This window comes from Myotis lucifugus, unplaced genomic scaffold (assembly GCF_000147115.1).
Source record: "Myotis lucifugus unplaced genomic scaffold, Myoluc2.0 scaffold_1269, whole genome shotgun sequence".
NCBI classification, from domain to species: Eukaryota; Metazoa; Chordata; class Mammalia; order Chiroptera; family Vespertilionidae; genus Myotis; species Myotis lucifugus.
This window is the reverse complement of record NW_005872317.1, coordinates 28,133-42,044: the sequence shown is the minus strand read 5'-3', so window position 1 is coordinate 42,044 and position 13,912 is coordinate 28,133. Positions and strand designations below refer to the sequence as shown.

General features: G+C 60.1%; 2 protein-coding genes across 2 annotated transcripts in view; one reads left to right on the top strand and one right to left on the bottom strand.

The window, feature by feature from the left end:
* The window catches only part of SERHL2 (serine hydrolase like 2), a 13,712-nt gene extending 2,053 nt beyond the window's left edge, over positions 1–11,659 (top strand). Inside the window, exons 4-9 of the mRNA XM_006107583.3 lie at positions 1,769–1,881; positions 2,399–2,478; positions 6,562–6,596; positions 8,715–8,797; positions 10,186–10,282; positions 11,207–11,659. Coding sequence (XP_006107645.2) covers positions 1,769–1,881; positions 2,399–2,478; positions 6,562–6,596; positions 8,715–8,797; positions 10,186–10,282; positions 11,207–11,326 — 528 coding nt within the window. The 3' untranslated portion in view covers positions 11,327–11,659. The remainder of the gene's footprint in view (positions 1–1,768; positions 1,882–2,398; positions 2,479–6,561; positions 6,597–8,714; positions 8,798–10,185; positions 10,283–11,206) is intronic.
* Positions 10,685–13,912, bottom strand: part of RRP7A (ribosomal RNA processing 7 homolog A) — an 8,883-nt gene continuing 5,655 nt past the window's right edge. Inside the window, exons 4-7 of the mRNA XM_006107582.3 lie at positions 13,497–13,614; positions 13,091–13,188; positions 12,563–12,761; positions 10,685–12,109 (exon numbers count right to left, since the gene is read on the bottom strand). Of these exons, the coding sequence (XP_006107644.1) occupies positions 12,024–12,109; positions 12,563–12,761; positions 13,091–13,188; positions 13,497–13,614 (501 nt within the window). The 3' untranslated portion in view covers positions 10,685–12,023. The remainder of the gene's footprint in view (positions 12,110–12,562; positions 12,762–13,090; positions 13,189–13,496; positions 13,615–13,912) is intronic.

The window sequence follows — 13,912 nt, the reverse complement described above, 5'->3', positions numbered from 1 at the left end:
CCTGTGGTGGGTAGCAGGGAGGTGGGGGGAGTGCCAGAGGGTAGACAGGAGGAGTCCGCCTCCCTCTCTCTCTCTCTCTCTCTCTCTCTCTCTCTCTCTCACACACACACACACACACACACACACACACACACACACACAGGACAGAGCTATGCTGCTGCACTGCTCGGGGTGGGGAGGGATCTGCAAAATGCCAGGTCAGCCCGGAAGTGCCAGGGGGTGGGACAGAGCAGGAGCGGTGGGCGAGGAAGCCCTGGGACACACCGGCTGGGACACACCGGCTGGGACACACGGGCCGCCGCGCTCACACTCAGCCAAGGGCCTGTGTGCCGTGTGACATGGCGCAGCAGCCCTGGGTGTGGACTGCGGGGAGGTGCTGACCCTCCCCCACAGCCACCAGTGACAGCCACCAGCGCTGTCCCTGCACCTGGGCCTGGCTCTGCCGTGTGCTGCTGTGTGACCCTTGGCAGTCACTCCACCTCTCTGGGCCTCAGTTTTCTCACCGATTCAAAATGAGGAGGTCGGCCCTGGCCGGTTTGGCTCAGTGGATAGAGTGTCGGCCTGCGGACTGAAGGGTCCCCGTTCGATTCCGGTCAAGGGCATGCACCTCAGTTGCAGGCTCACTCCCCGGCCTTGGTCAGGGCATGGGCGAAGGCAACCAATCGATGTGTCTCTCACATCGATGTTTCTCTCTCTCTCTTCCTTCCATTCTCTCTAAAAAATAAATGGAAAAATATCCTCACAAAAGAAAAAAATATATATATATCCTCAGGTGAGGATTTTTAAAAAGTATTAAAAAAATAAATAAAAATCAATGGATAAATATCCTCAGGTGAGGATTGAGGATTAACAAAAACAAACAAAAAACGAGGAGGTTGGGCCCTGGCCAGTGTGACTCGGTTGGTCCGTACACCGAGGGGCGGAGGGCACTCATGGCCAGGGGACGCGGAGCCGGGAGGCGCCCTGCAGCTCTGACATTGTCGCTCTGCTCCGAGGGCTCGGCTCCTCGCTGTGGCACAACTCCTTCATCAGTTTCAGCTTTCTTGTCTGTTAAGTGACCATAAACTCCGTAAGGGCAAGAACCGTGGTGTCTTTTTTATGGCCACGTGCCCAATCCCAGCTTAGCCAGTGCGCAGTAAGCTCGGAGCATCATCCGTGGGTTATCGTGAGGGTCCGAGGAGATGGTGGCTGCCACTCTGGCGTTTTCATCTGCTTCACCCGCTGAGCTGACAAACACAGTGCCCGGGGCTGGTGACTGCTTGGTCCTCCCTGTGCTCTCAGCAGAGTGTTGCGCATGTGTGCACCCCCCCCGCCCCCCCCTGCCCCCCACTACTCCAGCCTCTTCCCAGGGTGAGGAGGATGGAAGGGGTACACTCAGGGGCAAGCTGCACCCCCGCCCGTCTCCACGCCTCCATTCGGGGTGACGGCATTGGTTAACCGGGTGAACTCTGGTTGAAGCATCATTCCAACCACCAGGTGGTCCCTGACTTTGCCGGACATGTTCCCCTCCATCGTCCAAGCTGCCCCTCCAGCTGTCATCCCAGCTGACCCTCCGGCCGCCCCACCACAGGCAGGCTGGGCGGGGCCAGCTGTGGCCAGGCAGGCAGCCTGCTCTGGGTCAAGGGCTAACTAGCAGGCCGGATCCTGCACAAACCCGCACTGGGTCAGAAGGCATCGCCAGGGGCTGCTGAGGGCAGAGCCTGGGCTGGGGGAGGGGCGGGCCCTTGTCTGCATGGGGGGCGCTGCCCAGAGAACCACGAATATTTAGGAACTGGAGAACCTGCTGACCTACAAGCGGAAGGTGATAGAGCACACGCTGCAGGTGGAGCAGGCCGCCCAGGAGCCCTCGCGCGCGCTCAGCCCGGAGGAGATGCTGCAGAGGTGGGTGCCATGGCGAGGCGGGTTGGGGGAGACGGTGGGAGGACATGGGAGGAGCCAGTCACGGGCCGGAGGAAGGAGCTTCGGTGGCAGGTGGGCCTCAGGCTCCCTGGCACCATTGCAACTGCGTCTGCCTCACTCTCCCCATGCAGCGACGCCGCCTGCTCTCCCCTGGCACACTCTCTCCTTCAGCACCGGTGCTCCCTCTGGGCTCCTCCCCAGGCCTGTCCCGGGCCCTGGCTCACTGCCCTCCTCTGGGCCTCAGCCAGGTGGCACTTCCACTGAACCCCCTGCGCTGTGGGTAACTGCAGGTCGGGGGTGAGCACGCTGGCTGTCACACCTGGGCCTCCAGCACCTGTCCGTGCCTGGAGGGCAGGGCTCCGTGGAAACACCCCGCCCCCACGGATGTGACAGCCCCTCCACCCGCCTGCGCCCTGGCGGGGTGGCCTCCCTTTCCCTGCCCTCTCCTGCCCATCGGCCCCTCCTGCCCCGCGGCACCCAGCACCCTCCGTCTCCCCAGGTTCCTGAAGAATAACAGCCACGTGGGCGAGGAGTGCGGGGAGCTGCTGCTGCAGCGGGGAGCCACCCAGGTGCCCGCAGGTAAGCGCTCACCGCCCGGCCGCTCATCGGCACGGTTCTTGGTGAGGAGCCATAATAACCAAGCTTGTCTGGGGCCAGGCGTGAGACTATGTGCTTTGCAAGTCGCATCTCATTTAATCCTCCACTGCCCTCTGCTCAGCCCGTTTGGAGCCGGAGAAACAGGCTCGGCAAGGCCAAGTGACTTGTGCCGTCAGACGGTGCTGCACACCCCGGAGGCTGCTCGCTCGCTGTGCGGGTCCTTGCGGTGGGTGCCCGTGTCCGAGGCTGGGCTGTGAGGGTGTCCTAAGGGGCCCAGTGGCTTTGACGGGAGAAGTGGAGCTGATGGAGCGCCGGGCCCGCGTTGTCTGCTTCGCTTCCCGTTACATTCATTCAGGAAACTGTTGGGGACCACAGGAGACTCGGCTGGAAAGCTGTAAGGAGGACAGTCTGAGAAAGGGGGAGTGTGCGGAAGGCCGCCTGCCCTGTTTATCGGCATTCCGACTTAGGGGAGCGCCCCTAATTATCCCTTGACCTTTCCAAACGAGTCTGTGCTCGTGCAGACCCCGGGTGTTTACTGGAATCCTTACGCTTAATCCCCGGATGCCCTTGCCTAGAGGACAGTGTTAACACCTGTGTCCTCCCAAGATTACTTACCCCACTGATTGTGTCTAAAAGATAAACTTTATCTCAAGCTGCTGCTAAAATAAAAGGCTAGTGAGGCAGGCAATCGAGGCTGCCTGGCCGCTATCAGCCAGGTGGTCCCTTAGCCCTCTCTGGACAGCGAAGAGAGAGCTCTGTGCCCGCCCCCAGCCCGGCTGAATGTGACTCCAGTTTATAAAGTACCAAGGAGGCAGGGTCAGAACCCAAAGCCTGTGGGCACTGGGCAAGTTGCAGAGTTAACCAGCTGCTGGGAGTGAGCGGTAGGGAGTGGTGGGGGCTGTGGAACTGGCCCAGCCTGTCCTTCTTATGGTAGGAACTCGGGCCTAGTCTGGTCAGAATTTCCAGTTGCTCAAGAGAAGCCAGAGGCCTGCTCTCTCGTATTGTTTTCCAGAAATTGCAGAAGCCAGAGGTCAAAGGGACTGGACAGGCCCCGGCACTGTTTTTCCTCGGCCGCCAGTCTGACCTGTGGTGGGGGATTGTCAGTTATCATTGGAGCCTCTGCCTGCCCCTCCCTGCAGATCCTCATGGACAGAGGGCAGAGGGCCTGGGCCAGGCTCCCCACGTGCCCACACAGATGCGCGCCCAGGGGGCCCCTGGAGCAGAAGTGGGCTAATCGGGAGGCACGGAAGCCGATTAGGCCAGGCCAGGGTCACGTGCAGAGATGAGCACAGACGCTGAACCCGATGACCAGGGGGTGGGAGAGGAGGAGGCGGGGTGGCAGTTGCCTGGATCAGTGTGTGGGGACCAGCCCCTCTGCAGTGGTCGGGCCCTTTGGGCCCTGGGTTGGCCTAAAAGAAGACCAGGCAGGTTCCCAGACGCCATGGGCACGGGGCGGTGACATTGTGGGAGCTGCCCCCTGCACCCCTCCCAGAGACCCTGACAGCCCCCATCCGTCCTGGAGCAGGGCAGGGGACTGGGACACCTCCATCACTGGACCTGACCCTTCTGAACTCTGCGTCCGCTTCCTAGGGCTGCCGTTACAAATCCCACAGGCCGGGGCTTACCTCTCCGTTCTGGAGGCCAGAAACCCAAGGTCAGGTGCTGGCAGGGCTGTGACACTCTGCGATGCCTCTGTCCGAGCTTCCTGGTGGCCCTTGGCTGTGTGCACGCTCCCTTGGGGGAGGCCCGAGCTAGCAGGATGCAGAACACGGTGCGGGAGGCGCAGGAGGTGGGCGGAGCTTGCAGTGTGACATTCAGGTAGAAGGGGCTGGGTGGGCCTCCTGGAGGAGGTGACTTTTAGCAGAGCAAAGTGGTGCAGGTGAGGGCGTGGTCACGGAATCCAGGACGAGGTGGCCTGGGAGAAGAAAGGCGCCGGCCAAGGCCTGTGGGAGAGCCAGGGGGCCGTGAGCAGAGTGGAGAGGGGCGGGTCCCCGGCTCTGATGGGCTTAGGCCTCTGGGAACAGCTGGAGGGACTGGCCTGAGGGGAGAACCCAGCTCTGGTTCCCTAATGACTGCAGTGCCCAGCCCCTGCCACCTGCCACCGCGGGGACCCGAGCCCTCCCCACAGGCTGCGTGGCCCCGGGTTGTGGGCAGGATTGGTTTCACTTGTGTAGTTTAAACCCCAACATTTGGCCTGGAGGGGAGTTTGAACAGGTTGTTCATATATAAAACAGAAAGGTTTTATGCAAAAATGGAATTCCCAGTTTCTGTTGAAAAATGGGAAGGCCTGGCAACATTCTGTTTCCCACGAGCAGCAGCTGCTGGCACGGCCCGCCGCCAGGACTGGCACTGTGGCTGGAGTCTGTGACCTTGGCCCCACAGCGGGAGAGGGAGGGAGCGGTGGAAAGGCTTCCTGAGGTTTATTCTCTTACCTTTGAACTTGGGCCTCCTTAGTAGTCAGAAAGCCTCCACCGGGGCCTGCTGGCTGGGGTGGCAACGCTCCTCGGCCCCCTGGTCCTCCCTGCTCCCAGCAGCCACGCTGCCTCCTGTCCCCACCCAGGGCTGCAGCAGGACCCGCAGGGCCCAGGGCCCCTTCGCTTGCAGATGCCCACACTAGGCTGTCACCTGTACTCTGACCTCTGACCAACTGGCTGTAACTGGTGTTCCCACACCCTCGAATGGCTCACAGAGCTCAGGAACACGTTTGCACCTTTGCTCACCCCTGGGTCACCGTACAGGACACTGCGCAGGCCCAGCCGCATGGCAGCGCGCGGGGCAGGGGTGGGGCTCGCAGGCTGCCTCCTCCCCGCACCGCTGCTCCCTGGCCTGCCTCTCAGGTCAGGTCCTGTGCTCCAAGGATTGTATGGAGGCTTCATCACACAGGCCTGGCTGATGAACTCGATCCCAGCCCTCCCCTCTCCCCGGAGCACGGCTTCATCTTCCAGGGGACCCCTCCCATCCTGTCGCTCAGGAAATTCCAAGGGGTCGGGGCTGCGTCAGGACCTGGGCTCAGAGACCAAGTATCAGGACAAAAGATGCCCCTAGCACTTTGTCATTGAGTTAACAGTTTTGTTTGCTTTTCCAAACCAAAGGAAGTTCTACAACGCGGTGGGTATAGATGGACGGATGTATTGATGTTGATTTTTTTTTTTTAATATATTTTATTGATTTTTCACAGAGAGGAAGGGAGAGAGACAGAGAGAGTTAGAAACATCGATGAGAGAGAAACATCGATCAGCCGCCTCCTGCACATCCCCCACCGGGGATGTGCCCGCAACCCAGGCACATGCCCTTGACCGGAATCGAACCCGGGACCTCTCAGTCCGCAGGCCGACGCTCTATCCACTGAGCCAAACCGGTTTCGGCTGATGTTGATTTTTTTGTTTTTTTTTAAATTAATTTTAGAGAGAGGGGAAGGGAGACAAACATTGATTTGTTCCACTTATTCATTGGTTGACCCTTGTTTGTGCCCTGACCGGGGATCGAACCCGCAGCCTTGGCGAAACCGGACAACCTCTACCCAGCTTAGCTACCGGGCCCTCCCGGCAGCCATTTCTTGAGGGAACATTGCCAGGTGTGGTTTAGCGTGGCACCCGCCCTCCCTGGTGAGGCCGCGCTGTCCACCATCGGGATTGCAGCCGAGAACCCAGGCTCGGCCTGGAGTCGGGAGCACTCACCCACCTTCGACCCTCCACCCTTTCTTTTTGCTCAATTTCTCTGACGAGTGGCGATGTGATTCCTCACTGTTGGGTACCTTATGGTGTTTGAAGACCCGCAGGGTCATTTAAGGTTCTCAGAGACTCTGAGGCCAGGAGGGGCCATTGTTCCTACGTCCATCCTTCTGCGCTGCCCTCTGGGGTGGCCGGGGAGGCCCCGGGGTGGCCACATGGCTCGTGGCCAAGTGGTGGCGGACGAGCTCTGCCCCAGCTGAACCCCCAAGGGGATGTCGGGGACGGTCCCTGCCAGTCCAGGCTGAAGGAGCGAGCCCTGGCGAGAAGGGCCAGGCTCCCAGGGCAGCGGAGGCGAGGCCTCGCCCTGACCCACCCGTCTGTGCTTCCCTCCCAGGCCTGGTGCTGAACAGAGACCGGAGGATCGCCTGGGTGAGTGCCGCCGCCCTCCCCCCTCCACGTGCCTGTCGGCCTCTTGTGGAGAAATGTACATAGCAGAGTATCTGTCCTTTCCATCCATTTGTAAGTACACAGTTCAGTGGCATAAAACATATCCATGATGCCATGCAACCACCACCACCCCAACATTTCACATCTCCCCAGTATAAACTCCTTACCCATAACCCCGTACTCTCCCCACCCCAGCACCTGGCGACCGCGTTCTGTTCTCTGAATTTGCCAGCTCTAGGGACCCATGTAAGTGGAGTCATGCCGTGTGTGGCCTTGTGCGTCCGGCTTATTTCACTCAGAGAATGTCCTCCAGGTCCACCCGTGTTGTATCTTGTGTCAGAATGCATTCCTTTAGGCCGGAGAGCAGCCACTGCACGGCTACTCCGTTCATCCGGGAGGGACACGGGAACCTGTCTGTGGGAAGCACCCAAGGTTATCTTGGCCTGAAGAGTAGGAAATGGCTGGGAGGGGTCCAGGAAGAGCAGGCAGTGAGTTTGCGGGCTGTGGCCAGCGTGTGTTCATAGGAATCGTGTCTTCATGGCCATGAACACAATAGCTTAGTGGCTCCTTCCGGAGCCTTCGTGCATTAACCCACCGAGTACACCCTGATCCCGTCAGCTGCCCGCTGAGCTCGGACACAGGAGACCCGGTGCCCTCAGAGGGCTCAGACTAGAGCGCCCAGCGCGACGGAAGTATGTGAGCCTTAAGTTCACCTCCCCAGGAGCCATATTAAAAGAGTAAAGAGAAACAGGTGAAGTCACGTTCAATACTTTTAACTCAGGGATCCAAGATGCTGTCACTTCACATGTAATCAATATAGAACATTAAGATCGTTGACTTTTTTCTTATCAAGTCTTCAAAGTCCAGTGTGCGGTTTACACGGCAGCGCATCCCAGTGTGGCCCAGCTCCCCTTCCCGCACCACAGTCCCCGGTGGCTGGGGGTGACTGTGGGGCAGCACAGGCCTAGCCATCGTAATGGTCAGACGGTGGTCAGGGCTGTCGGAGGCCAGCAGGGACTGTGGGCATCATTCTGCATTGTCTCATGGCAACTGTCCGAGCAGGCAGGTGGGCTGCGCTGGCAGAGCCCAGGGCCAGGCTGGCAGGGCAGCCTGTGGACCAGGAAAGGGAGTGGGAAGGGCCACACCTGAGACCTGAAATCTAGGCCCAGACGTAGCCCGGACCCCTCTGCTTTCAGTCGCTCGGCCACGCCTGGCTGTGAGTCTGGGAAACACCGCCTGGATGGGCAGCCGCGAGCCCAGAAAGATTTAGGGGGAAGGGCTTCCGGCCTGTGGCAGTGAGAGGCCCATTGGGAGGGGGTGTGGTTGGGCCCCGGGCTCCGTCCTGGGGTAGGTGGGTGAGGTGCCCCACCAGGCTCCCCAGGGCCAACAGACAGGTCTCACCCACAGCAGTGCCTGGTGCCTGGCCAGTGTGGGTCGGTTGGAGCGTCGTCCCATGCACTGAGGGGTCACTAGTTAGATTCCTGGTCAGGGCACATACCCAGGTCACAGAATTGATGCCTGGTTGGGGTGCGTATGGGAGGCAACCCATTGATGTTTCTCTCACACACTGATGTTTCTCTCTCAAATAAAATATATTTTTTAAAAATATATTTTTATTGATTTCAGAGAAGGGAGAGGGAGAGAGAGACAGAAACATCAATGATGAGAATCACTGATCGGCTGCCTCCTGCATACCCTACACTGGGGATCAAGCCAGCAACCTGGGCTTGTGCCCTTGACCAGAATCAAACCAGGGACCCTTGTCCCCAGGCCGACGCTCTGCCCACTGAGCCAAACCGGCTAGCTAGGGCAATAAATATATTTTTTAAAAATGCCCGCCAGTGTGGCTCAATGGTTGAGCCCGGCCAGGAATCGAACCAGAAGGTCAGTCTGATTCCCCATCAGGGCGCATGCCTGGGTTGCTGGCTCAGACAGTCCCCAGTCGGGGGCGCGAGGGAGGCAGCTGATCAACGATCCTTTCATCATTGATGTTTCTCTCTCTCCCTTCCTCTCTGAAATCAATAAAAATATATTTTAAAAAAGAAAACAGATCCTCGGGTGAGGATGAGAAATGATTCACTGTGGTTCTTGCCTCTGCAGCCAGAGCACACCTTCGATTTCATCAGCAAGGAGCTGTGTGCACACGCCGTCAAGAAGCTGCAGGCCCACATGCTGCTCATCAAGTAAGTCTGAGCCCAGCAGCCGCCGTGAGCGCCAGGGATCTGCAGGCCTCCCAGGCGTGAGGCCCCAGCCCTCCCACTGCCACTCGCTTGGGAAGCCCTCGGGGGCTGGTGCGTGGAAGGCAGGCAAAGCGATTGCTGGGCTTGGGCAGCACACCTTTCAACAGGTGACTGGAGGGCACCCCACCCTGTAGCCACCTGGGCCCCTCCCTTTCTCCCCCAGGCCAGCACCTCGGGGTCTCACAGCAGTGAACACCCTTTACTGTGGCCTAGATGCCACCCCCCTGCACTGCAGCCCTGCGCCGTCCATGCCCAAGGCAGGATCTGTGACCTCCAGGGACACTTCTGTCTCTGGTGCCGAACACAGGGTCTAGAGAGTATGCACTCGAGACACGCACATCCAAACTGCTGCACACCCGCCAGGGTGGCCACTCTCACCTGAGCGCAGTGTGGTTGGCGGATGGCCGGAGCCCCAGTCCTCAGAGCGATGGGACTGTCCAGTGGTGCGGCCACGGTGGCCAACAGTCTGCGTCTCTCAAGCAGCTACCACAGGGCCCCCTGGCTGGGCAGTCCCACTCCCAGGTGCAGGCCCGTCAGGCCCACACTAGTGCACGATGGTCCAGAGCATTCCTCACAACCACCACAAGGTGGGGCAACCCTGATGTCCGTCCACCATGGACTGTTTCCGTCCTAAAAAGGAAGCACTGACCCGTGCTCTGGCACGGACGAACCCTGAAGCATTCGGCTCCATGGAGGAAGCCAGCGCAGAGTCCACCATGGGACTCCCCTCCCACGCAGGCCCAGGGAGGGACTGCACAGAACGTCAGCTAGGCCTGCAGTTGTGTGTGGGAGGACACAGGTTTGGGATTTTTTTTTTTGAGGTGATGAAAATGCTCTAATTGACTAGTGGTGGTTGCACAACTGAATATATTTAAAACCAAGGAATTATACACTTGAAATGGGTGAAATTATCTCAGTAAAGGTATTTAAAAAAAAAAATTCCAGCCAATGTAGTTCAGTGGTTGAGCGTCAACCCATGTACCAATGTTTACCAGTTCAATTCCTGGTCAGAGCACATGCCTAGGGCTAGATCTGCAGTAGCAAGCATGCAAGAGGCAGCTAATTGATGTTTCTCTCTAAAAATCAATAAAAATACTTTTTTTAAAAAGGAAAGAAAAAGTAGACTCAAACCGTTCACTGGCTCTACATTCACTGGCTGTGACCACGGGCAAACTGGGACTCCAAGTGTGGGTGGGTACTGAGTGGCTGAATCTTGAATTAAACGTGAACTCAAAAGGACCCAGCTGTGGACGAGGGGAGGTAGCCTAGGCCAGGGTGCAGGGCACTGCTGGAGGCGGACCCGAGATGAACCCTGGTTTCTTGCTTTCCAGAGCAACCGGAGGATTTTTTGACGTGAGGAGAGAATATGATGCTGACAAGGGGCTCATACTGTTCATGACTGACCAGCTGAAATCTGCCCTAGGAGAGGTAGGTGTGGGCTCAGGGTGGCTGGGGTATGGAGGGGCATCATGCCCTCTGGGCTCCACCATGCTACCTCTCCTTTTTTTAAATATATTTTCATTGATATCAGAGAGGAAGGGAGAGGGATAGAAGCATCAATGATGAGAAACATTCATTGGCTGCCTCCTGCACACCCCCTACTGGGGATCAAGCCCGTAACCCGGGCATGTGCCCTTGACCAGAACCGAACCTGGGTCCCTTTAGTCCACAGGCCGGTGCTCTAACCACTGAGATAAACCGGCTAGGGCACGCCATCTTTCTTGCACTGAGACTCCTGGTCTGGCTCAGCCCCAAGTCTACCAGGTGCCCCCGGAGCTACCAGGCCTCACTCCCGGCTGTGGGCAACGTAAACCGGCACAGAGCAGACTGTTCATTGGCAGACTCTCCCGACTTTATTGTCCTCACACCCGGGGGCCAGGCCCGACTCAGCCAGCGGCCATCCGTTTCCTAGGGTCCCACATGGGAACAGATGGCCAGTCCCCTCACTGGGTGCTGGGTGCTGGCTGCAGGGGGGGTGGGCCCCAAGCAGGAGGGCTGGGACTTGTGCTTGACTGTCCCTGGGAGCACCCGGCCCCGGAAACGGGAAGCCGTGTGGCTGGGTGGCCATCGGCGGTGCCCTCCCGTCCTGTCCGGCGGCTCCCTCCCGGCGGGTCGGACAGAGCAGCAGCACCGCCACTTGCTCCGCCTACTTCCCCCAGCTCACTGCTCAGCATGCCCAGGCCCCCAGGGCTGGCACACTTCCCTCCCAGAGGCCTGTCTCATGAACTTAGAGCCAGGCCTGAATCACCCAGGGACGCCATGAACAACCACAGGGAGGCAGCAGACCCCAGGAAAGCCCCACCAGGGGGGCCCTTGGAGCCACCACTCACCACCTGTCCCCTCCTTCCCCAGCGGTTCCAGTTTGTGGAAGTTCCAGGCAACCACTACGTCCACATGAACCAACCCGATCACGTGGCCGGTATCATTGGCTCCTTCTTACAGAGCAGGAACAGGATCCCAGCCCAGCTGTAGCCCTGGGCCCGGGGCCACTGAGACCTGTGCTCACCACTCACCACCGGACGCCCAGCTCCAGGGGCCCCAGCCAGGCCAGGCACGATGGGGCCAGGCCTCACTGGTCTTGAGCCACATGAGCTGGCAGAGCAGAGGTGTGGGGTGCGATTTCTGTCTCCAACATTTGTGAGTTCACAGGGGAGATCGTGTCTGGATTCGGGGTCTGTGTTGTGGCTGGAAACTGGCAGTGAGCTGGGAGTGCAGAAGACTGGATAGGCCGCCCGGCCTGCAGCCAGCAGCTCTTGTGCCTTTCCTGTGCCCGCCTGGATGAATAAATTATTCTTTTCTCTCTCACTGCCTTCGAGGCTTTCACGGCTGCGGGGGCTTGGCCACTGAGGGTAAGAGCGGACACTTAGCTTTTAGCGGAAGATCCAGACAGACTGGGAGGAGACAGGAGCAGCAGGAACCACTTCCTGGGCCGGTGGCTCCTGAGAGCCAAGTCCTCATGCTGGGCAGGCTCACCAGCTCCAGGCAGGCTCACCAGCTCCGGGCTTGGGGCTGCTGAAGACAAGGGCTGAGGGTGGCACTGTCCTTTACCCGCCGCCTGTGGGCTGATTCTTGGTGCCGTTTGACATGGCAGCTCCCAGGCCTGGGCAGTCTGGGAGCATCCAGGCCTCCGTGTCCTCGCTGGCCATCCCCACCACCCTGTCCGTGCGGCTCAGTAGGGACGGAATTTGCGCTGGGCCCGCATCAGCTCAATCCTCTGCTTGTCCTCCTCGAACTTCTTGCGCAGCTGCGCTAGATCTGGGGCGTGAGGGGGAACAGCCAGGATCAGACAACATGCCCGTGGGAGCCGCGCCCCATTGCCCCCATGAGTCTGCCTGGCCACACACACCCCCTCTCCGCAGCAGCCTCTGCACCACAGCCTGCACCTGAGGCCACACACACACACACATTCCTCCTGCAGTCTGGCCCCAGCACAACTGCGCAGGAGTCTGGCTGTGGGTCCTACATCCCAGGTGCCTCTACAGCCCTAAGTAACCCAGAGGACCCCACAGCGACCCCTAGGGAGCAACAGTGGGACCAGCACACAGGTGCTGCCGGGCTGGAATCCCAAACCCAAAGCCTGTTGGGAAGTCTGGGCCTCAGGACACCCTGGCGCCTGCCTCTGGGGCTCTGTGCTTTGGCCACAGGCCTTGCCCAAGCAGCTGGGGCTCAAGGCTAGGGGGGCTGGCCGACGGGCTGGGGCGCCCTTACGCTCCATCTTGGTCTCCCGGTGCTGCCAGGCGTAGAAGTTGAGCAGCTCCTTGCGGGCGCGCTTCCGCTTCTCCCTCTCCAGCACCCGCAGGCTGGCTGCCTCCGTCCGGGGCAGCACGGGCCGCCGGCCACGGCGCGTCACCTTCACCCAGCCCTCCTCGTCCGGGACGCCTTCCTCCTCCTTGGCCTTCGCTTCCTCCTGCAAGGACATGACCCTGTGATGGCCGGGGACCCGCCCGCAGCCTCGGGAGCCTGCTGGGAAGAACCTGGGCACCCAGGGGCACCTGCTGCCCACTCCGCCCCCAGCAGTGAAGGTGCCTCCTCCAGCCTCGGACCGTTCCTCCTCTACAGACCTAGTGACTAGACGCCACCAGCTCAGGTGACCGGGACTCAGCAGGGAAAGGGGCGTCTAGACTGTGCATGGTGCCCAGGTCAGCTGCCTCCCCCGCCCCCTCAGGAGCCACCCCACACCCGTGGCACCGCCTTCCCCACAGCGACAGTGATGTGCGGCCCCCCGCGAAGCCCTACCTCGGCCATCTTCCTGTCGTACGCCTCCATGAATGTGTCCACTTCCACTCGCAGGGCCTCCGGGTCCAGCACGGAGTCTGTGTAGTCACTGATCCACTCTGAGGGAGGGAGCGAGGGACACAGGCCTCCTCAGGTGACGTGCGGGCCACCCCAGGACCCGCCGGGCCAGCTGGCTTATCCCACACGGGCCACAGGCATGGAGACTGGCCAAGGTTCGGTAAGGAAGGTTCTAGTGGTGGCAAGCTGGGCCCCACCTGTGCCCCCCAGTGCCAGGCTCAGGCCTCCCACACGCTGCTCTCAGGGCAAGCGAACACGGTGATGCTGCCCCCACAAGGACCCCCACCCACTCACCCAGGGCCCGGGAAGGAGGTACCCCCCCCCGCCCCCGCCTCCCGGCAGCACTGACTGTGAACGCCGCTCTTCACGGGGTGACTCTCTGTCGAGACCAGCAAAGGGCCCTTCAGGGCTAAGGCAGCCGACACCCCTTTCGGCTTCTGGAACACCACGTAGGCCACCTGGAAGCCCTGGAGGGAGGGAGATGTCACAGCGCTGGCCCTTCCCGTTCTCCCAGCCACTCACGCCCGGCACCAGGGGTGCCCCTGCCCGCAGCCTGACTTGTCACTGGACCAGTGGAGATGTGCAGGGCTGTCCCTGAACATGAAGATAACCAGGAGGTTGTCCCTAATCCACAGGCAGGATGGCTGTGTGCCAGTTACCCACCTGAGCCCCTGGTTACCCACCTGAGCCCCTGGTTACCCACCTGAGCCCCTGGTTACACACCTGAGCCCCTGGTTACCCGCCTGAGCCCCTAGTTACCCAACT